Source organism: Felis catus, chromosome C1 (assembly GCF_018350175.1).
Source record: "Felis catus isolate Fca126 chromosome C1, F.catus_Fca126_mat1.0, whole genome shotgun sequence".
NCBI classification, from domain to species: Eukaryota; Metazoa; Chordata; class Mammalia; order Carnivora; family Felidae; genus Felis; species Felis catus.
This window is the reverse complement of record NC_058375.1, coordinates 101,877,090-101,900,000: the sequence shown is the minus strand read 5'-3', so window position 1 is coordinate 101,900,000 and position 22,911 is coordinate 101,877,090. Positions and strand designations below refer to the sequence as shown.

Here is a 22,911-nt window from a genome sequence, read left to right as displayed (position 1 = left end):
AGGAACCCAGGGCTGGTTAAGATCCCAAGGTACTGAAGAAGCCTCACTGATATGTGTTTATTCCATGTTAACTCACTCACTCTCTCTCTCTCACCCCCACCCCCCACCCCCCACCCCCAGCCTCGGTTCACAACCACAAACTGTTTCGACAAAAATGTTTCTAAATTATGATATGGGGAATTACTCATATCAGTCATCTGAGGGCTGCGTATGTGTGTGTGTGTGTGTGTGTGTGTGTGTGTGTGTGTGTGTGCATATGGTTTTAAGTGGTAAGATTATATTTGTTCTCAGTTACTTAAAAGATATTTTTCATATCCTTGGAGCCACAAATCTTTCAGGTCTCCTGAGTGCTTGGATCAAATGCAATTCTGGACCACAGAACTATGACACATCAGTAGAATGTAGCATTCTATCGTAGAGCTGTTATCTCAGAAGTAGACGGGAAAATAATGACATACAGGGAAAGCAGACTGTATTTGTAGGATGTAGAATTCTTGAGGAAAGAGAAGGGCAAAGTTTAAATAGCCTTGGCCCTCACATATCTAAAGCAGATTAGCTCTTAAAAACTAGTTAGGTATATAGACTTTTTTCTTATATCACTTTTTTTTTAATATCTCAGCTGTATTGAGGTATAATTGACAAGTGAAAGTGTAAGATATTTAAAGTGAACATCACAGTGATTTGATATGCACATGCCTTGTGAAAGGACTTCCTCTGCCTGGTGAATTAACATACCATCACCTCAGATGTTTATTTTTATTTGTTTGTTTTGTTGAGAATATTTAAGTTCTACTCTCTTAACAAATTCCAGTTATACCATACAGCATTATCAAGTATAATCATCATGTTTTACCTTAGATCCTCACACATTATGATTTCATGGATTGGAGGACCTAATATTATAAAAACATCACTTCTCCCCAAAGCAATCTATAGACTCAATGCAATCTCAATCACAAACCCCAACAGTGTGTTTTTTTTTTTTCTCTTGGAACTGGACAAGGTGATTCTAAAATGTATTGAGAAATATAAAAAGCCAAAGATGAGTAAAATAACTCTTGAAGAAGAAGGTAAAAAGACTCTTTCCACTGTGTGCCAAGACCTACTAAAAAGGCACTGTAGTGCTGACCAGAGATAGACACATAGACCAATGGGACAGACTGGAAAGACCATATATAGACACAAGCATAAAAAGGTGCTTAATTTATGACAGAAGTGGCATTCCAGAGTAATGGTCAAAGACAGTCTTTTCCATAAAGGTACTGGACCAGTCTGATATATCCATGGGTTGGGGGGGGGGGGTGGGGGGTGGTTAAAAGAAATTGGATGCCTACCTCACACCATATGCAAAACCTCCAAATGGATACACACTTAAATGTAAAAGATGAAACTTCAAAGCATACTCACACATGCATATACATATGCTTTATATATGTATACACACTCATACCTTTATGACATCAAGGTATTGAAAGATTTCTTATATGCCATAAAAATCTGTAGTCAAAAATCATATATTTGGTAAAATGAAGAATATCTCTTCATCAAAAGATGACATAAGGAAGACACATAGCTACACAATGAGAGAACATTTTGGCTATACATGTAATTGATAAAATATTAGTGTCCAAAATATATAAAAATACTTAAATCAGTAAAAGACAACCCATTCTGAGAAAAATAGGCAAAATGACCTCAATAGGCTCTCCACAGAAGAGGAAATAAAAATAACCAATAACCGTAAGAGCTCTCAATTTCCTTAACAACCAAAGAAATGCAATTAAGCCATAATGAGATTCCACCTCATAGCCATCACCTTAGCTCAAAATAAAAATATTAAAAAAAAAAATACTGGCAGTGTTAATGAGGATGGAGAGGGACAGAAATTGACAATAGAAATTGCAATATGTTACATAGTTAGGAGTAGTTTTAATACCCTGTAGTACACCTGAAGAGCCATAATGCCTACCTTATGACGCAGCAGTTAGGTATATACGCTAGAGAAGGTTGGCACACAGAACACAAAGGTGTGGGTTTTTTTTCTCCGTAACTTAATTTTTGGAAACTTGCAAGGCTACAGAAAAGTTGCAATATGAATACAATGAATGTGACGAAGTCTCCCTGGATAGCAGCTAGTGGAAAGAAGTAAGTGATACTTGCCTTGATATCCCAACTTCACTTACTAGCTGTGTGGGCAATCTGTAAAGATCTGTGAGCCTCAGTTACCTCCTCCGTAAATTGGAAGCAATAAAATGCCTGCCATGTTGGGTATTGTAAGAATTAAATGCATTAATGTATATAAAGCCCTGAGCATAAATGCCTATAACATAGTTGCGCAGCAAGTTATGGCTGCTGTTATTAATATTTTGTTGTTAAAAGTGATAATGACACATTTTATTTTTTCAGAACCTTTTAATGACAGCACGTTTACTGACGTGTATTCATTTTTCGTGTTTCACTACAGAATGCAAAATTATTCCAGAGAAAAATAGCCTTTTTTTCATCCTCTATTACTTTTTTCTTTCTCATTTTCCTATTACAACTTCAATATTAGAAAGTGCAAACCAGTGAGAATACATGCCCTTAACAAAAATGTTTTTATAATTTCAAATAATATATAGAATTAAAAACTACTTTTGAAGAAATAAAAGTATGATTTTATCAAAAATAAAAGGAAACGGGGGCGCCTGGGTGGCGCAGTCGGTTAAGCGTCTGACTTCAGCCAGGTCACGATCTCGCGGTCCGGGAGTTCGAGCCCCGCGTCAGGCTCTGGGCTGATGGCTCAGAGCCTGGAGCCTGTTTCCGATTCTGTGTCTCCCTCTCTCTGCCCCTCCCCCGTTCATGCTCTGTCTCTCTCTGTCCCAAAAATAAATGTTGAAAAAAAAATTTTTTTAATAAATAAATAAAAGGAAATGGAAGCACAAAAATGTTACATAACTTTATCAAGAAGCAACATTAGAAATAGTGTGTAGGTTTTCTCATTTCTGGCCCAAGATCCTGCACACTGAGTTGTAATATCAGCAGTTATTTTTAAAGAAAACTGAATTAATTAAATAGCACTAGCTCTTAGCTCTAACGGTATGCCTTCCTTGCCTGGACGACAAAATGAATGAAATCACATGAAAAACCTTTGAAATCGCATTAAAAGCCCTTTAATCTCCAGTGAAACTTGGTTCTGTGTCTGAAGTCTTTCTCACTGACCCCCAGACCCACAGTCATCTTTTCCTCTTGGGAACTCCTGCCCATACCCCACTATTTATGGTTGCAAACAGATTACGATCATATTGCCACGTCGTACCATTACATCTCTTTGTAAACATATCCTGTATCTCCAATTAGCTTGCATCTCCTGGGCATCCAGACCTTTTCTTATGTGCCTTTGTATATTCTTGAGTGCAAAAAAAAACAAAAAAACAAAAAAAAAAACAAAAACAAAACCCTACCCACATTTTAAATATCATTTTCTGTCCTTAGTAACACCTAACATAGTGCTTTGCACAGGCACAAAATAAATGCATAAGGATGACGACTGTCAGATTGCAATTGTAAAAAATAGAACGAGTCATAGCTATGGTAACACGGGCATAGGATCCATGGATTCTGCCTCGAAAGCAAATGTCTCTCTTCCTCTGTTCCAGAAAGAAGCCATAAAGCGAGTGTTCTCTGGCATTCAGCCTACAGGAATCCCCCACCTCGGCAATTACCTGGGAGCCATTGAGACCTGGGTGAGATTGCAGGAGGAGCATGGCTCAGTGCTGTACAGCATTGTTGACCTACATTCCATCACTGTCCCCCAAGACCCGGCTGTCCTTCGGCAGAGCATCTTGGACATGACCGCTGTTCTTCTCGCCTGTGGCATAAACCCAGAGAAAAGCATCCTTTTCCAGCAATCTCAGGTCAGCTTCTCAGATGAGAACCAAGAAAACCTGTACTTTCAAATTATTTGAGGAAAAATGTGAATGGTTTATATAGCTCCTATTAATGATTCTTTTAAAATTGTGGAAGTGACTTCATCAGATGCAAAGATTTCATTGTATTTATTTTTATTTTATTTTATTTTTTAATGTTGATTTATTTTGGAGATGGAGAGACAGAGCACGAGTGGTGATGGGGCAGAGAGAGAGGGAGACACAGAATCCGAAGCAGGCTCCAGGCTCTGAGCTGTCAGCACAGAGTCCGACACAGGGCTCGAACTCACGAGCCGTGAGATCATGAACTGAGCCGAAGTCGGATGCCCAACAACTGAGCCATCCAGGCACCCCTATTTTTATTTTTGATTTGAGAGAGAGAGAGCGTGAGCAGGGGAGAGAGGCAGAGAGAGAGAGAGGGAGGGAGGGATTGACAGAGAGAGAGGGAGAGAGAGAGAGAGAGAGAGAGAGAGAGAGAGAGAGAGAGAGAGAGAGAGAGAGAATCTTAAGCAGGCTCTGCTCTAAGGGCATAGCCTGACACGGGGCTCAATCCCATGATCCCGGGATCATACCCTGAGCCCAAATCAAGAGTCAGAGGTTCAACCAACTGAGCCACCCAGGTGCCCCGCAATGATTTAATTTTAATGTTTACCCTGCATTCATATCTTTAAATGTCATCATGAGGCAATAGTGTTTTTCACCTTTTCCTCCATTATACTTTACTTGCTTCGTATAACAAAATGTTGCATCTCATTAGTACTTGTAACTCTGGAATTGTTTTTCTATCCTGGGTTGAATTCAAACTGATGAATTCATACTGTTGACTAATCTCCTGGTGATCAAGGATAGAATTTAGCAACCAGTGGTTTTGCATAATTCCATTTTGCTTTACTGGGTATTGCATTTGGAAGGCCTATTGGATAATTCCCATTGTTCATTCTTTGTATAATAGCTTTTGAGAAGATTTGAGAGAACTGGCTGGGAAATTGGAAGACCATGTCCATTCTCTTGAGTCCAAGCCAAGAAAGGCTTCAGAACAAAGCCAAAATATTTGACTCATATCGTCACTATGGATGAATCAGTTTACTCTTGGACAGGCAGATAGCCTGGACCAGAGACAGGGCACTTAAGAGACTCCCTAGCAAAGAAGATGAAAAATTTAACTGGATCATTCCCTCATTACATATCCACTTTAACGTTATGACAAAGCCCCAGCCCAAGAACAGTGTGTTAGACATGTTTTGGCACATGTTAACATGTATACATGTATGGTATATATATGTGTGCATGATGTGTTATACATGTGGATATCTCCTTCCTTGATCATAAACTTCAGACAATCATCATTTTTTTTAAAGAGAGAGAAACAGAGTGAGAGAGATATATCAACAGGGGAAGGGCAGAGGGAGAGGGAGAGGGAATCTTAAGCAGGCTCCATGCTCAACATGGAGAGCAGTGCTGGGTTCTATCTCATGACTGTGAGATCATGACCTGAGCCCAAATCAAGAGTTGGACGCTGAACCAACTGAGTCACTCAGGAGCCCCTGACAATCATCATTTTTATGTACGTTTTATCACCCGCAAAAGTTAGTATAAAAATTCACAATGACCATTTTAAAAATATGTAATAGGGGCGCCTGGGTGGCTCAGTAGGTTAAGTGTCCAACTTCGGCTTATGTCATGATCTCGCAGTCTGTGAGTTCGAGCCCCACGTCGGGCTCTGTGCTGACAGCTCAGAGACTGGAGCCTGTTTCAGATTCTGTGTCTCCCTCTCTCTCTGCCCCTCCCCTGTTCATGCTCTGTCTCTCTCTGTCTCAAAAATAAATAAAAACACTTAAAAAATTAAAAATAAATAAAAATGAATAAATAATATGTAAAAATGAATATCTTCAAAAAATAAATAGATTTATCAGCTTAAAATGTGTTTCCAGCTTGGAGATAATGTGATAAAATAATAGCATCTAATCATTAAAATATCCATAAATGCAACTTGTCTCAATTTCATTCCTCACAGTTGGCCTTTAGTTACACATAACTTTTCAAATTCAATCTTGGACTGATCTAATTGTTATAAGAATATAAATGTACTTGCTTATGTTGAGCATATACCTGCCTCCCTATAATTCCCATCCACTCATTTGACTTACGTTCTCTAAGAATGCGGAATAAATCAACTCTGTCTTCCACATGGCTGCTTTTCAAATACTCAGAGACCTTTATTATGCAATCTCTTTACCCTACAGATCCTTACCCCATAGGTCTTAACCTTATTCACGCTAGGGGTCTCATTTCGGGAACAGTCTGTCTCTCTGAAAGGAACGTGCCTGTCCTATATCACGAAACAATGTTTATTCAAACTCTTCACATCTGTCTCCAACATTATACTGCTGACCATCATTAGAGTCACTTTTTAAGTTACTTGATACACCTTAAGTTCATCTAAGCTTTTTTTTTTCATCTAAGCTATTTTTGATAAAAGCTCCCTTTTGATCCTTATGTGACACTGTTTCTAAAAATGGTATTCCCAGTACCTACTTCCATACTTCCAGAAGGCGAAAATGTCTATGTCTCCACAAAGTAACCACTTGCCAGACTGCCTTGTTAAGTGATGTTTAAAATTAAAGGCTCATTTACAACCACATCCAATGCTTGCACTTTGAGCTCATACCCCCAGGAATGATCACATTATAATTTTTTTCCCTTCTTTTTAAAGGATGTTTGGCAGTGATATCTGTAAGCATCTAAAATTTGTGATAATTAAGGTCTCTTCTTCAACATGATACTTTGTTGTTCAAAGTAGCAATAGAAAGAGCGCCCACAGTATGGGTGACTTTGTGAGAACTCCCCCATAAGTGAGGGATAATGAAAGTCACCTTCCTTGTGATTCTTGTACGGCATGTGATACGCTCATTGGTTCCAATAGTGGTGGTGGGTCTATGTCAGAGACTGCAGGTCATGGTGTTGGCTGTTTCCTCAGTGGCCTCAATGCAGCCTCACAGTGCCTCGAAGTTCCCCTTCTCCCATCCCTGACTGCAGCTCCCTCCGGGGAATTTGGGTAGCCTGCCAGTAAAATGTGAGGGAAGTACTCATCAGCCCATAGTCCACAGTTCGTCCCACAAAGACAATATGAGAAGACTTCCTCAGGTGTCTTTCTAACCTCAAGACATGTTTGGTCTGGGCCATTCCTTCTTTTAACTCAGACAGCCCACATTAGTACAACTGAGTGGATGGACTGGATGTTTTATCAGGTTTTCTTTCCTTGTTTAAATATTTAATAAAGAAAAATTTCAATATGTATAGAAGAGTAGCCTTTTGTGATTTGTCTCCTCAAGGTGGTTTTTTGTGGTTGTTGAAGTATTTTAAAGCAGATAACACATATCATGGCATCGCAGCCCCTGAATATTTCAGTGTGCCTGTCTGTAAACTGAGAATATTTTCTTCCATAGCCACAATACTGTCATCACACCCAACAAAGCTAATGATAATTCCATACGATCATCTACTACACAGTCCGTATTCAAATTACGCGGAGTCTCCCAAAGTGTCTTTTATATTTGGCTTGTTTGAATAATGGTCCACACGTAACATTTTTTTTGTATCTTTTGATTTGTTGTTCAAGTTTTATTTTATTTCCCATAGAGTTAATCCTCCACTTAAAAAGAATTAAAACCTTAGGTTTTTTTAGACTCCCACTTTTTTTCATGACTTTGATATGTTGATCAGCCTTTCCTTTATTTGCTATATAATTAGCTCTTTTGAGCACAAAAATAAGCCTTATTTTTTGTTGTTGCTTTTTCTTTGCTCTAATGTGTATTAGCTCATGTTTAGTGGCTATCCACCATGATTCGCAAAGTTGCTCATTGCCGTTTTTAATGGTTGGAATAGAAACTATGCTTGTCTAGTGCCCGTAGAATGCCTGGACGTCAGTTCCCTCAGAATGGCCATAAAGCTTCTAGTTGTTCATGGAGGATGATGGGAAGTTCTTCCTCATGCTTTATCTTGAAAGTATGAAGGCATGTATTGGATTTGCTTCTTAGAACCATTCTCAAATAGAAGTATAATCGAACAAGCTAGTCTCCCTGAAACAGTTATTATTCTAGACACGTGGCCCCATATTTGCAGTGTTCTATTAGGTGAAAGAATCCTCATGGTGTTCATGTTTTATGTCTTACCATACAAAAATCAATAATTAACAACTGTCTTTATCAATCTGTGGAGTCTCCAATAGATGGAGACTGAAAAGAAAATGCTCATAGCATTTAGGAAAAAAATTGGAAGTCATGTTTATTAGAAAACTAATTTTTTTTTCAATTTTTTTTTAACGTTTTTTTTATTTTATTTTTGGGACAGAGAGAGACAGAGCATGAACGGGGGAGGGGCAGAGAGAGGGAGACACAGAATCGGAAGCAGGCTCCAGGCTCTGAGCCATCAGCCCAGAGCCTGATGCGGGGCTCGAACTCACGGACTGCGAGATCGTGACCTGAGCTGAAGTCGGACGCTTAACCGACTGAGCCACCCAGGTGCCCCGAAAACTAATATTTTTAAATATATAAGATTGGAAAAGCCTTTTCATGTGTATGATATCTCTTTTAATCCTCAAAAGAGCACATGAGTCAGGGATTACTGTTCTTTCACAGGTTTCACATTAAGGTATGAAAATGTTCAGTAAATTATAAAATGTCCTCAGAATCATCTCTGAGAGGTGCCTGATACCTAGTAACAAGTGTAGCTTCTTAATTTCACCTGTCATACAGGTGGCAAATCCAGGACTCTTTTTTTCCTCCTAAGGCACCACTTTTGGAAGGTATTCTCATGGGAGAGAACCTTATTCTGCCCCCCCACCATGCCTTTGCCTCAGTAGCTGGCGTCTGGGGGACAGCGGAGAGCCAGGGCTGACCTCGAGGTCCTCACTGTTTCTTGCTTGGACAGTCATAATCACCCTTCCACTCCTGCCTCAGGCCCTCATATCAGCCATCCTTCCCCCACATTGCAGCCACGGTCATCTTTCTACTTCAGATACCTCAGCACCTCTCTCCTATCCTCAGGTTAAAAATCTAAACTCAAGGGGCACCTGGGTGGCTCAGTTGGTTAAGCGTCCGACTTTGGCTCAGGTCATGATCTCACGGTTTGTGGGTTCAAGCCCTGCATCTGGCTCTGTGCCGATAGCCTGGAGCCTGGAGTCTGCTTCAGATCCTGTGTCTCCCTCTCTGTCTGCCCCTCCCCCACTCACAAGTATCTCTCAAAAATAAACATTAAAAAAAAATTTTTTTAATCTAAACTCAATTTCTAGAAGGCCCTTCAAGAATGAGGCCCCTGCGGGGCACCTGGGTGGCTCAGCCGGTTAAGTGGCTGACTTCGGCTCAGGTCATGATCTCGCGGTCCGTGAGTTCGAGCCCCACGTCAGGCTCTGTGCTGACAGCTCAGAGCCTGGAGCCTGTTTCAGATTCTGTGTCTCCCTCTCTCTGACCCTCCCCTGTTCATGCTCTGTCTCTCCCTGTCTCAAAAATAAATAAAATGTTTAAAAAAATATTTTAAAAAAAAAGAATGAGGCCCCTGATATGTATTTATAAAATATACCTACATATTTTGTATTTATATATTATATTTTTACATATTTATATACATTATATTTATTATAAAATAATCTATATAATTTATATACATAAGGGGATATTATTCAGCCATAAAAAGGAATGAAATCTTGCCACTTGTGACTACATGGATAGACCTCAAGCATATAATGCTAATCGAAGTAAGTCACTGAAAGACATACTGTATGATTTCAGTCATGTGGAATTTAAGAAACAAAACAAAGGGGCAAAGTCAAAAAAAAAAAAAGAGAGAGACAAACCAAGAAACAGACTCTTAACTATAGAGAAGCTAGTGGTTACCAGATGGGAGGGGATGGAGGGATGGGTGTAGTAGGTGGTGTGCAGTAAGGAGTAAGTACCCTTGTGATGAGCACCGAGTGATGTATGTTAAGTGATAAATCATCATATTGTACACGTGAAACTAATATTACACTATATGTTAACTATACTAGAACTAAAACTAAAAATGTAATTAAAAAAAAAAAAAAGAACAAGGCCCCTAAGAACATCCGTCCGGTGTTGTTTCCACTCTACCACTTTTCATTCATCAGGTTGTTTGTGTTCAGATGATCTGATTAGCTTTTACTAATAACTCTTTAAAGCAAGAGTTGGGGAGGTTCTGGTTTTATTTTGAGAAAATTTGATAAATCAGTTCATAACTTTCAAAGCAGATAACTTAGAGGTCAGTTGTCTATTTAACAAGGGTTTTTGTTAGGTCCTTTCTTTGGGAGTTTTATAATGCATTCAAGCATTTAATTGATCATGAAACATGTAACCAAGAGGGTAGGGATTTAGAAAACAATTGTACTTCAAGCCAGTGCCAGCTAAAATTAGATATACCTTCATTACCCTCCCCATACACTGTTATTTACAAATAAAATTAAGAATTTTGGGGGCGCCTGAGTGGCTCAGTCGGTTGAGTGACTGATTCTTGGTTCCGGCTCAGGTCATGATCTCACAGCTCGTGAGATCGAGCCCCACATCAGCCTCTGTACTGACAGCACATAGCCTGCTTGGGATTCTCTCTCTCCCTCTCTTTCTCTGCGCCTCCCCCACTCATGCATGTGCTCTCTCTCTCTCTCTCTCCTATACTAAATAAACTTTTTAAAAAAAGAATTTTTGAAATTGCGAGCTAGAGAAAAATTTTTAATTATATAGCGCCCTCTTTTCGTGTATTATCCATTGTGTTAAGCAAAGTACTTGAAGCTAAATCCAAGACTCGTTCCCCAGGTGCTATTGTTGTACATGGAAGTAAGTTCTAGCAATCATTTGAAGTAGGGAAGGAATTTAGCTGTGCTATAATGCTTATTTTACCAATAATTTTCATTTCCAATCCTCTGCATTCTTTCTCAGCAGTCTGACTGAAACAATTTAGACTTATTGAAGATTTTTCTCATTATTTTCTTTTTCTTTCTCTCCCAGTGGCCTCTAGTCATGGTGCTTCCCCTAAAATATGTTTGCCATATGTGGGGAATTTTACAGAGCCTCTCTTCTGAAAGGTGTGTGTGTGTGTGTGTGTGTGTGTGTGTGTGTGTGTGTGTGTGAGAGAGAGAGAGAGAGAGAGAGAGAGAGAGAGAGAGACTGAGAAGGAGAGAGAGCAAGCAAGCCCACTTGTGTGTGTGTTTGGCAGAAGTTTCCATCCCAATGCCAAAATCAATGGTCTTTTATTTCCAGCAGGCCTGAGTGCACATCCAGTCTGATTCCCACAGCTGTCTCTGAGGTGCACCTCTCCACATCTTTAGTTGTTACTTTCCTTGCGAACTAATCACCCTGCGGATGGAAGATAAAAGCTGGAGTTCATAGCTTTAGGCGCTGGCTTTCTGCCAGAGCCAGGAGAAAAGGACAGTTTCGGCCAGCAGACAGTATGTTACAGAGAGCTCCAGCACTGTCCAGGGAAGAGTTGAGGGAGAAGAGTGGAATCTACAGCTTTGGAATGTGGCTTCAGTCTCTAATTAGAGTTATGTTTTGTTTTCCAGGAAACTAAAATCAATAATAGTAATAATAATAATAATAATAATAATAATAATAACAAAGGATAGTAAATAGTAACCAAGCTCTCACATGTATCCTGGCTCATGTACACAAACATAAGGTGTACCTGACCCACTGTCCCTCATCTCAGAGGTGTGAGACCCCCAACACTTAAACTTGAACAGACAGTCTCATGTTTTCACTTACCCAGGAATTTTGGAAGCCTATTTGACAATACATATTTATAGTTGTTGAACTCTCAAAGTTGTTAGGCTACCAACAACAGGTGCAACATACAACTCAGAAAGAAAGTAGGGGCCCCTGGCTGGCTCAGTCGGTAAAGCACGCGACCCTCGATCTCGGGGTTGTGAGTTTGAGCCCCACGTTGGGTGTGGAGATCACTTAAAAAATATATAAGTTTTTTAAAAAAGAAAGAAAGCAAACAAACATCCGTAAAGATTAATGGACTTGAGAAATCAATTTATAAAATTGCCATTACCCCCAAAGTTTCTAGGGAGAGACAAAGGATCTGAATGGCTCATGGTATAAATAATTGAGAGAAGTTAGGAAGATTACACAACCAAACTCCCCAAGTATTTCTTTCTCTAAGAAGTTTCCACTGGTACCACTTGCTCGCCTGGATTGATACTCCCTGTGACGTCATGAGCAAGCTACGGTAGTTTTGCTGCCTCCATCCTGGACCACAGGATTAAGTCGTATCATAATGATACTTTCAGGAAGAGTTCTATTTTACTATCGTAGCAATAGTGGAAAAAGTACAGGTTTTACAGCCAGCTATAGTTCGCCTGAATCACACTGTGACCTCTTTTTGTTGTCACATGCTGGGCAAGTTCTCTGAACCCCCGTTTTAATGTCTAGAAGAGGGATATTTAAATAATAGGACATATCATACCTGGTAAGTGTTAACTTTCTTTCTTGCCCTACCCCACTACACACAATACTGCTCCCACCGAGGCTTCTTGATACCGTGAAGATTTAAGGGTGGAGTGGAATTGGAAAGTGCAGCTCAAATGAATGATAGTACCTATCTTGATACTCAGTAATCAAATATTTTCTGAAAAGTTTATTGTTGAAGGTTTTGGGGGAGCTTCTTAAATAGTTCAGGGTGCCTGCATGGCTCAGTCAGGTAAGCGTCCGACTTCAGCTCAGATCGTGGTCTCACGGTTCGTGAATTCGAGCCCCACATTGGACTCTCTGCTCTCAGCACAAAGCCTGCTTCAGATCCTCTGTCTCCTCTCTCCCTCTGCCCCTCCCCTGCTCAAGTTCTCTCTCTCAAAAATAAACAAGCATTAAAAAAAAAAAAAAAAAGAGTTCAGATATTCAAAAAAGCAGGAAGATGAATGGTTGCTTTTTGCAATGCTAACCTTTGGGCATACTTACTTATTAATGCTTTTTGTTTTTTAAGAAATAAGATATTAGGAGTATAGTAAAAACTTTCTATTTAGCTCCCTCTAATCCCATTCCACTTGCTGCCTCCCCAGAGGTAACCACTGTATTGAATTTGATATTCATCATTCCAATGTATGTGTTTATATTTTTATTGCATAGGTTTTAGCCGTAACAGTCCATATTATTAATTTTCCATGTTTTAAAACTATATAGGTGGTGGTATGCACATAGCTTCCTGCATCTCCAGTTTTGTGTGCAGCATTACTGGGCTGAGATTTGTTCATTTTGACTGCTCTCGATATTCCACTGTCTGGCTCTATCACAATTTATCCATTTCCCCAGTAAAGAATATTTAGATTTTTTTCTCCAGTTTTTGTTATTATAAACAATACTATAGCATGCTTGTATATGCCTTATGTGTACGCCTGAAAGAGTTTTCTAGGTATGCGTACCTAAAGTGGGATCATGACAATGTGTGACACACATCATCAGCTTTACTGGATATAGCCAGATTGCTCTCCAAATTGGCATTCCAGTTTATATTCCTACCAATAGATTACTCCCTGTCTACCATGTGAGCACGCAGTGGAAAGCAGCTGTCTGCACACCAGGAAGAGAGCTCTCACCAGAACCTGACCCTGCTGGCACCCTGAGTTTGGACTTCCAGCCTCCAAAAATGTGAGACAATAAATTTCTGTTGTTTAAGCTACCCAGTGTGGGGTATCTTGTTATGACAGCCAAGCAGATTAATACAGAGCTACTTAGCCATTACCGTAAGTGGAAGGTTTGTGCTTGGATAGGAAATTCAATATTGTTAACATGTCAGTTCTCTCTAATTTGATCCATAGATTCATTGCAATCCTAATTGAGATGTTGTAGATGCTGACAAATTGAATTTGAAATGTATATGGCCATACAGAGTACTTAGAATACGCAAAACAGTTTTGAAAGAGAAAACACAGTTGGAGGACTGATACCACCTTTCCTTAAGACTTATGCTAAAGCTACAATAATCAAGTGAGTGTGGTCTTGAGATAAGAATAGACTAATAGATCAATGCAAAGGAATAGGGAATCCAGAAGTATACCCACATCCAGAAGCCAAATGTTTTCAACAAAAGTGTCAAACCATTTCAGTGGGAGAAAGATAGTCTTTTCAGCAAATGGTTTTAGGTGTCCAACTGGATATCCATATGGGGAGAGGGGAATGAACCTTGGCTCTTATCTTACACCATTCACAACACATCAACCTAAAACTACCATAGACCTGAATGTAAATGTGAAAACTATAAAACTTCCAGAGGAAATCATGGGGGGAATCTTCCAGACCTTGAGGGTAGGCAAAGCCTTCTTAGAAAGTACAAGAAAAGCATTTAACTTAAAAGAAAATGTTGATACTTGTTTGAGTTCCTGAAAAGATAAAGCTTCTATTTTTTTTTTTTTTTAATTTTTATTTTAGAGAGTGTGTGAGCAGGGGAGAGGGCCAGAGGGAGAGAGAGAATCCCAAGCAGGCTCCATGCTCAGCACGGAGCCTGATGGGCTTGATGCAGGGCTGAATCCCCTGACCCTGGGATCATGACCTGAGCCGAAATCAAGAGTCAGATGCTCAACCGACTGAGCCACCCAAGCGCCCCAAAGCTTCTATTTTTTGAAAGGCACCATTAAGAAAATGAAAAGGTGAGCCATAAAGTAGGAGAAAATATTTTTAATGCATGCATTTGACAAACTCTGTGCCAAATATATACAGGACTCTTAACTCAGTAAGACAGCCTAATTTTGTAATTGGACACTATATATTGAACAGACATTTCACAAATGAAGAAGTAAGCACGTGAAAAGCTCAACATCATGGTTGTCAGAGAAATGTAAAATAAAACCACAGGGATATACCATTTCACCCACTTGGTTGACTAAAATTAAAAATACTGGCAACACTAAATTTCAGTAAGGTTATGAAGCAGATTGAACTCTCATACATTGCTAGCAAAAATATAAAATGGCAGTTTCTTACAAAATTAAACATGTTTACCCAATGACCCAGTAATTCCAGTCCTGGGTATTTTCCCAAGAGAAATGAAAACATTGCCTACAAAATGACTTGTACACAAATGTTCATAGTATTTTAGTTATAATAGCCCCCCCAAATCCTAAACACCCATCAACGAGTAAATAGATAAACAATTGTAGAATATTCAGTTAATGGAATACTATTCAACCATGAAGAGGAGTATATCACACTGTGGAGGAGTCTCAGAAATATTATGTTGCTAGAAGCCAAGCACAGAAGAGTTCATATTATATAATTCCATTTACAGGCTTTTCTAGGATAGGCAGAACTAATCCATAATAACAGAAAACAGGTCAGTGGTTTCCAGGAGCAGGGGTGAGGGATTTGTTGCAAAGGGGCATGAGGCAACTTTTGGGGGACATTGAAATGTTCTTTGTCTTGATGGGTGTGGTGCTTACACATGTAAATTGGTCAAAACTCATTGGACTGAACAGCTAAAATAGGTACATCTTACTGTGTATAAATTATGCTCCACCAAAGTTGATATAATATAAAAAAATTTTTTTGAATTAAGTAGACACTCTGGATGTTGTTATATAAGTCAAAAGAAAAAAGAACCATGGAATTGTGTACGAACACTACAGGTATTTCAATGTAGCTGTTGTTCAGACATTTAAAATGGCGCAGACAAAACAGATATGGCATGAAAATGTCATCCAATCTTTGAGTCATCCATTCACAGTGAAGCCAAGAATCAACCTGCTCACAGATTTAGTAACTAAACAAATTATTTGATTTGTTGAGGTAACGTGTTCCTTGTACGTCTTCAAATGGTACAGATTGTAAACCAGCCAGAAGCACTGTGAAACCAAGTGTTACAACTATTGGCATCCCTCCAGGGAAAGTGTGAGAGCAATGTGCTTATTAGGACAGTGTTTAGAATTAAATTGAAGGGATTTTTTTTAATTTTTTTAACGCTTATTTATTTTTGAGAGAGGCAGAGACTGAATGCGAGCTGGAGAGGGGCAGAGAAAGAGAGAGACACAGAATCCAAAGCAGGCTCCAGGCTCTGAGCTGTCAGCACAGAGCCTGACGCAGGGCTTGAGCCCACAGCCATGAGATCACCACCTGAGCCGAGGTTGGATGCTTAACCAACTGAGCCACCCAGGCGCCCCTAGATTGAAGGGATTTTAACTGCCAAGAATTTCGGGAAATTTTAGTCAAAAACTGAAAAGAGCTTAAAATAAGAATATGAAAACCATCTTATAATTTAAGATTTTCATTATTTTTGCTTTGAAATTGATGTGTTTCCTTGTCTAAACATTATTTATCCAAATCAAAGCAAACAAAAACTATGTAGGGAGAGCCATCTTTTACAAATATATTTTCTTTTTTTTAAGACCTTATTATTAAGTAATCGCTACACCCAGTGTGGGGCTCAAACTTACAACCCCAAGATCAAGAGTTGCACGCTCCACCGAATGAGCCAGCCAGGCGCCCCTACAAACATATTTTCTACTTCGTTACGTCACAGGATTACGAACACAACGAAGTGTTTGTGTTTTTAATGAAGTGCAACGTGACCCCTTACCTGGGCTTAGTCTGTTCTTACTTCTTATACTTCTTTACTTCTCTGATTCACTGATACATAACTACTTCTTCCTTTTAGGATTTTCTCTTGACTCTAATGATAGGGCAGTAATGTATTTTTCTTCTACTCCTCTGATCATTTGTTTCATTTACTGACTCTCTTGAATCCGCAGTTCTGTCCTGAGATAAAAATCTCTCCATATATATTCTACCCTCCTAAAGTCATACCTCCTTCTATAACTTTCAGCCATTTTCTCTCCCGTCTTTGCTGCCAGCGCCTACCTTTCTTCTTAATTCTACACTTGCACTTCTAGCTACCTTCCAGGCATCTCTATCTGGATTACTTTCCCAAATCTCAACTTCAACATACCGGAAGCCAGGGCTTTCCTTTTTGCCTCTGACCAGTCCCTCCACCTGATTTTTTTAAATAATTTGAGGCGAGATTCATGTAACATAAAATTAGCCATTTTTCCCAACTTGAGAAATAGGTTTATTCTGTATGTTTTTCTTTACACAGTATTTTTAAAAAATAGTGGTAAAATACACATCACATAAAATTTATCATCTTAACCATTTTTAAGTGTACCATTCAGAAATGTTAAATACAGTTCCACTGTTGTGTAACCAATCTCCATAACTTTTCATCTTAGAAAACTAAAGCTCTGTACCCATTAAACAACAATTTCACATTCTCCACCTCCTCCAGTCCCTGGTCACCAACTTTCTGTCTCTATGAGTTTGACTACTCTAGGTAATTCGTATAACTAAAATCATACAGTATTTGTCTTTTGTGACTGTCTTATTTCACTTAGCCTCATGTCCTCAAGGCTCATCTGTGTTATAGCATGTGTCAGAAATGTTTTTGTTTTTAAGGCTGAATAATATTCTGTTGTATGCATATACCTCATTTTGTTTATCCATTTGTCTGCCAAAGGACATTTGTGTTTCTTCCACTTATTGGCTAGTGTGAATATGGGGGCACAAATGCTTGAGACCCTGCCTTGAATTTTTTATATCTATACCCAGAAGTATGCTGGATCATATGGTAATTCTATCTGTAATTTTTTGAGGACCACCTTACTGTTTTCCACAGTAGTTGGACCATTTTGCACTCCCAGCAACAAAGGTTCCAATTTCCCTGTCCTCACCAGCCCTTGTTATTTTCTGGGCTTTTTGTTTGTTTGTTTGTTTTTGATAGCAGCCATCTAATGGATATGAGGTGATACCTCATTGTGGTTTTAATGTGCATTTTTATAACGATTAGTGATGTTGAGCATCTTTTTATATGCTTGTTGGTCATTTGTATGTCTTCGGAGAAATGTCTATTCAAGTCCTTTGCCATTTTCTTAAATCAGACTGTTTGTTTGTTTGTTGAGTTGTAGGAGTTATTTTCTCCCATTTTGTAGGTTGCCTTTACGCTTTGATTGTATATTCTTGATGAAAAAAAGGTTTTAATTTTGATGTACTCCAAAAAACCTCCATTATTTTGTTGGACCTAAATTCCCAGGGCTATTGGACATGCCCGCACAGAAATTTAAAATAGAAGCTACTAAAAAATGGATTTTATTTTTTTTAATTTTTTAAAAGTTTTTATTTATTCATTTCGAGAGAGAATCCCAAGCAGGCTCTGCACTGTCAGCACAGAGCCTGATGGAGCACTCGAACTCCGGAAATGTGAGATCTTGACCTGAGCCGAAACCAAGAGTTGGACGCTTAACCGACCAAGCCACCCAGGCGCCCCAAAATTGGATTTTATTTACAAAATAAGCAAACTGTCTGCCATCAAGTTCTGTACAGGATAGCTAACACTCTTCCTTCCTCAAGGTAGCCAGTTTTGAGAGTTGCTTGTGGTAGATTGTTACTGTTTTAATTATTCATGTTCATTTCCTGTAAGAACAGGGATCAGCCAACTTTTTCTGTAAAGGCACAGATAGTAAATATTTTAGGCTTTGCAAGGCACATGCAGTCTCTGTCACCCCTGCCATCACCACCACCTCTTCTCCTTTTCCTCCTCCTATTTTGCCTTCTCCTCCCTCTCACTCTCTTTTTTATTTGGTTATCCTTTATTTATTTTTGAGAAAGAGAGAGACCAGGGGAGGGGCAGCAGAAGAGGGAGACAGAGAATCCCAAGCAGACCCTGTGCTGTCAGCCAGAGCCTGACGTGGGGCTCGACCCCACAAACTGAGATCATGACCTGAGCTGAAGTCAAGAGCTGGACGCTTAACCAACTCAGCTACCCAGGTGCCCCTATTTGGTTACCCTTTAAAACTGTAGAAACCATTCTTAGCCCATGGACTGAACAAACGCAGTCCACAGGCCAAAGGCCTGTGAGCAGTAGTTTGCTAACCCTAGCAATAGTTTGCTAGTAGTATGAGGATTAAGTGCCCTTATCCACTGGCATGTGGCTATGAGTGCATCCTGTAGGAGAAGTGTCTATTCCTACTCCACTGATGTTGGGTTCCTCCATATGACAGTAAAAAGTGAGTGGGCATTGTATACATGATGCCTAAACAGAACCTTTAAAAGCAATTTCCTGTTTGTTATAACTCTGCTGCTCTTTTCTTCTAACTTGAGAATGGCATGTTCCAGATAGGGAATCCTCCTTCCGTTTGGGTCTTGGAATGAGAAGGTGTATAAGATAGAGCTATAGCCAGCCTTCAGCTACCAATATATAATGTGTATGAGAAAGAAGCCATTGCTCTAAGCCATTTATGTTGGGGGTTACTTGTTACCCAGCATAGCCAAGAAATAGCTGGCTAATATAATGCAATAGGTTTTTTTAAATCCATATATACACACATACATACATACATATACACAATAAGCAATACAGTTTAGATGGGGATGACTTTTAACTCAACTGCAGGCTGATAGAAGCTGTTTATTTAGCTTTGGAAATATTGGACTAGAAAACGTATAGAAAAAATCCAAATGTGTACACATAAATACTGACAGTTGAAGAGAGTGAGTGAGAGTTTATCATTGATAACATACTGCTTTTAATTAAGATCAGATCCCCAAACAAGGTTCTGTGAAGGGGATTTGTCGTGGGGATGATGAGTCCAATAAAAATACTCAGCCTGAAATTGTTGGTTTTGAGAAGATATGATAAATGGGAATTTGTGAGTCTGAATGATCTTCCAAGTGTTCTAACCAAAATTTACAGGGCCTGATTCCTGGGAAGATCAGTGTTTCTATGGGAAATAGTAAAATCCTGAGGGACACTGAGGGTATTTTAGACATTTGATCCACTATTTACTGAACCAGCTAATTGCTTGAATGCATTTGATTGCTACCTAACAGCTATAGCTTTGGGAATCATGGTATTCTATGTTCTTTTTGTTAATTAGATATTTTTAGAGAATAAGGTAACACACATTCATGTTTCCAACAGCAAGGGTGAGTATTGTTAACATTTTGTCATATTTGCTTGACTTTCTTATATTAAAAAAATGATTATGAAGTTGAGGTCCCCTTTAATTCTTCCCTTTGCCACTCCCCATACCCCTCCTCCCTGCATCTCTTTTCTCTCTCCCCAGGCAACCAAAATCATAGATTTGATGTGTGTCAATCTAGCCAATCTTTCATACTGGTTTTCACGTATAATTTCACGACCAATATATAATATTTTTATTTGTATGGTTTTTAAAAATTATATAAGTAATGCCATATTGGGGTACTTGTAGCAATTTTCTTTTTTCATGCAGCAGTATGTTTTTGTGATCTCACATTTATACATATAAATCTAGTTAATTTCTTTTATGTGTTGTATAGTGTGCTATTATATAAATATGCCACACTTTATTTAGACATTTCCCCATTAATCAATCTTTAATTTCATTCATGCATTCATTTAACAAATATTTATTGAGCACTTACTGTGTTCTTGGTACTCTGCTAGGTATTCCCATTGCTTTGCCACCATGGTACTCATAACTATAGTAAATTTTCCAAACATAAGGTATATGAGGTGATAGGTTATTCAGAAAAACATTAAGGGATATTAGGAGTGTCACTGAGGGAGACAGATTGTTACGTTAAACAGTGCAGTCTGGGGCGTCTGGGTGGCGCAGTCGGTTAAGCGTCCGACTTCAGCCAGGTCACGATCTCACGGTCTGTGAGTTCAAGCCCCGCGTCGGACTCTGGGCTGATGGCTCAGAGCCTGGAGCCTGTTTCCGATTCTGTGTCTCCCTCTCTCTCTGCCCCTCCCCCGTTCATGCTTTGTCTCTCTCTGTCCCAAAAATAAATAAACGTTGAAAAAAAAATAAAATTAAAAAAAAACAAAACAAAAAACAGTGCAGTCTGGTGAGCCTCCTTAATGATATTTTAGCAAAAATCTTAAGGTGAAGGAGTCAGCCAGGTGGCTGGCTATCTGGGAGAAGAGAATTCCTATCACAAAAAAGAGCCCTTGCAAAGCCCCTAGGGTGGGAACATGCCTGGTGTGTTCAGGGAACCCGAGAAGGCCAGCGTGGCTGGAGAAGAGGGAGCAGAGAGGGAGGAGGGCTGGAGGACTGGAATCACAGATGTTACAGGGTTGAATAGGAGTCGATGATCGTGCCTGGTCATGTAGGCCATTATAAGGACTTTGGCTTTCACTCAAAAGAAATGGGAAGTGCTGGGTTTTGAACAGAAAAGTCACATGATCTATGTTTTTAACAGATCAGTTCAGCTGTGTTGAGAATAGATTGTATGAGCAGTCAGGTGGAAGCATGGAGACCAATCAGCACGTTATTACAGTAATCTAGGTGAGGGTTGATGGTGCCTTGGACCAGGGTGCTAGCAGAAGTGTTAAAAAGTGGTAAGATTCTGAATATATTTTAAAGGTAGAATTAACAAGATTTGCAGATGGATTAGATGTGGAGCGTGAGAGAAAATGAGGTGTGAGAATATCTCCAAGGTTTTTGCCTAAGTCACTGCAAGGATGGAGTTGCCACCAACAGAGATGACAACTGTGGACAGAACAGGTGCAGGATGGAAGAGTGGGAAGTCAGTTTGGGATGTGTTGAGTTTGAGGTGTCCCCTAGGTATCTATGTAAAGATGCTCGATAGTATATAAGTCTAGAGTTCAGCAAGGAGGTCTGGCTGAAAGTACAAATTCAAAGGTCATCAGTTATATAGATTGTATTTAAAACCAGGGGCGCCTGGGTGGCGCAGTCGGTTAAGCGTCCGACTTCAGCCAGGTCACGATCTCGCGGTCCGTGAGTTCGAGCCCCGCGTCGGGCTCTGGGCTGATGGCTCAGAGCCTGGAGCCTGTTTCCGATTCTGTGTCTCCCTCTCTCTCTGCTCCTCCCCCGTTCATGCTCTGTCTCTCTCTGTCCCAAAAATAAAAAAAATTAAAAAACGTTGAAAAAAAAAATTAAAAAAAAAAAAATAAAATAAAATAAAATAAAATAAAACCATGATTACAGGGGTGCCTGGGTGGCTTAATTGGTTGAGTGTCTGACTCTTGCTTTCAGCTCAGGTCATCTGATCTCACGGTTCGTGAGTTTGAGCCCTGCGTTCGGCTCTGTGCTGACAGTGTGGGGCCTGCTTGGAATTCTCTCTCCCTCTCTCAGCCCCTCCCCCACTCATGCTCTCTTTGTCTCTCTGTCAAAAATAAAATAAACTTAAAATAGTGTATTTCCAGGGTTGTGCATCCATCACCACAATCAATTTTAGAACACTTTGTCACTCTAGAAAGAAACGTTGTGTCCATTGCCCTCTCCACCCACTCCCTGGCAACCAGTACTCTTAACCTTGTCTTCTGTGGATTTGCCTTTTCTGAACCTTTCATAAAAACAGAATCAGGGGCGCCTGGGTGGCACAGTCAGTTAAACGTCCGACTTCAGCCAGGTCACGATCTCGCGGTCTGTGAGTTCGAGCCCCGCGTCAGGCTCTGGGCTGATGGCTCGGAGCCTGGAGCCTGTTTCCGATTCTGTGTCTCCCTCTCTCTCTGCCCCTCCCCCGTTCATGCTCTGTCTCTCTCCGTCCCAAAAATAAAAAAAAAATAAAAAAAATAAAAAAAAAAACAATCATACAGGGTGTGTTATTTTGTGATTGGCTTCTTTCATTTAACATAATGCTTTCAATGTATATCCATGTTTTAGCATTATCAGTACTTCATTTGTTTTTATTGTTGAATAATATTCCACATTTTGTTCATTCATCAGTCAACAGACATTTGGGTTGTAACCACTTTTTAGCTATTGCGAATAATGCCGCCATGAACATTTGTGTGAAGCTTTTCGTATGGATATATGTTTTCAGTTCTCTTGGGATACACCTAGGAGTGAAATTGCTAGTCATAGAGTAGGTAAATCTATATCTAACATTCTGAGGGGCTGTTAAACTGTTTTGAAAGTGGCTGCATCACTTTGTGTACGAGGGTTCCACCACCAATGTATAGGGATTCCAAGTTCTCCATTTCTTTCCCCAAACTGGTTATGGTCTGTCTT

General features: G+C 39.6%; 1 protein-coding gene across 4 annotated transcripts in view; it reads left to right on the top strand.

The window, feature by feature from the left end:
* The window catches only part of WARS2 (tryptophanyl tRNA synthetase 2, mitochondrial), a 98,095-nt gene that overhangs the window by 47,936 nt on the left and 27,248 nt on the right, over positions 1 to 22,911 (top strand). For 2 of the 4 annotated variants that reach the window (XM_003990515.5, XM_045033360.1), the window contains one exon: positions 3,639 to 3,896. The exons of 1 other annotated variant lie outside the window; for it this stretch is intronic. In XM_003990515.5, the coding sequence (XP_003990564.3) occupies positions 3,639 to 3,896 (258 nt within the window). The remainder of the gene's footprint in view (positions 1 to 3,638; positions 3,897 to 22,911) is intronic. One more of the 4 variants, XM_045033361.1, reaches the window with a different exon arrangement.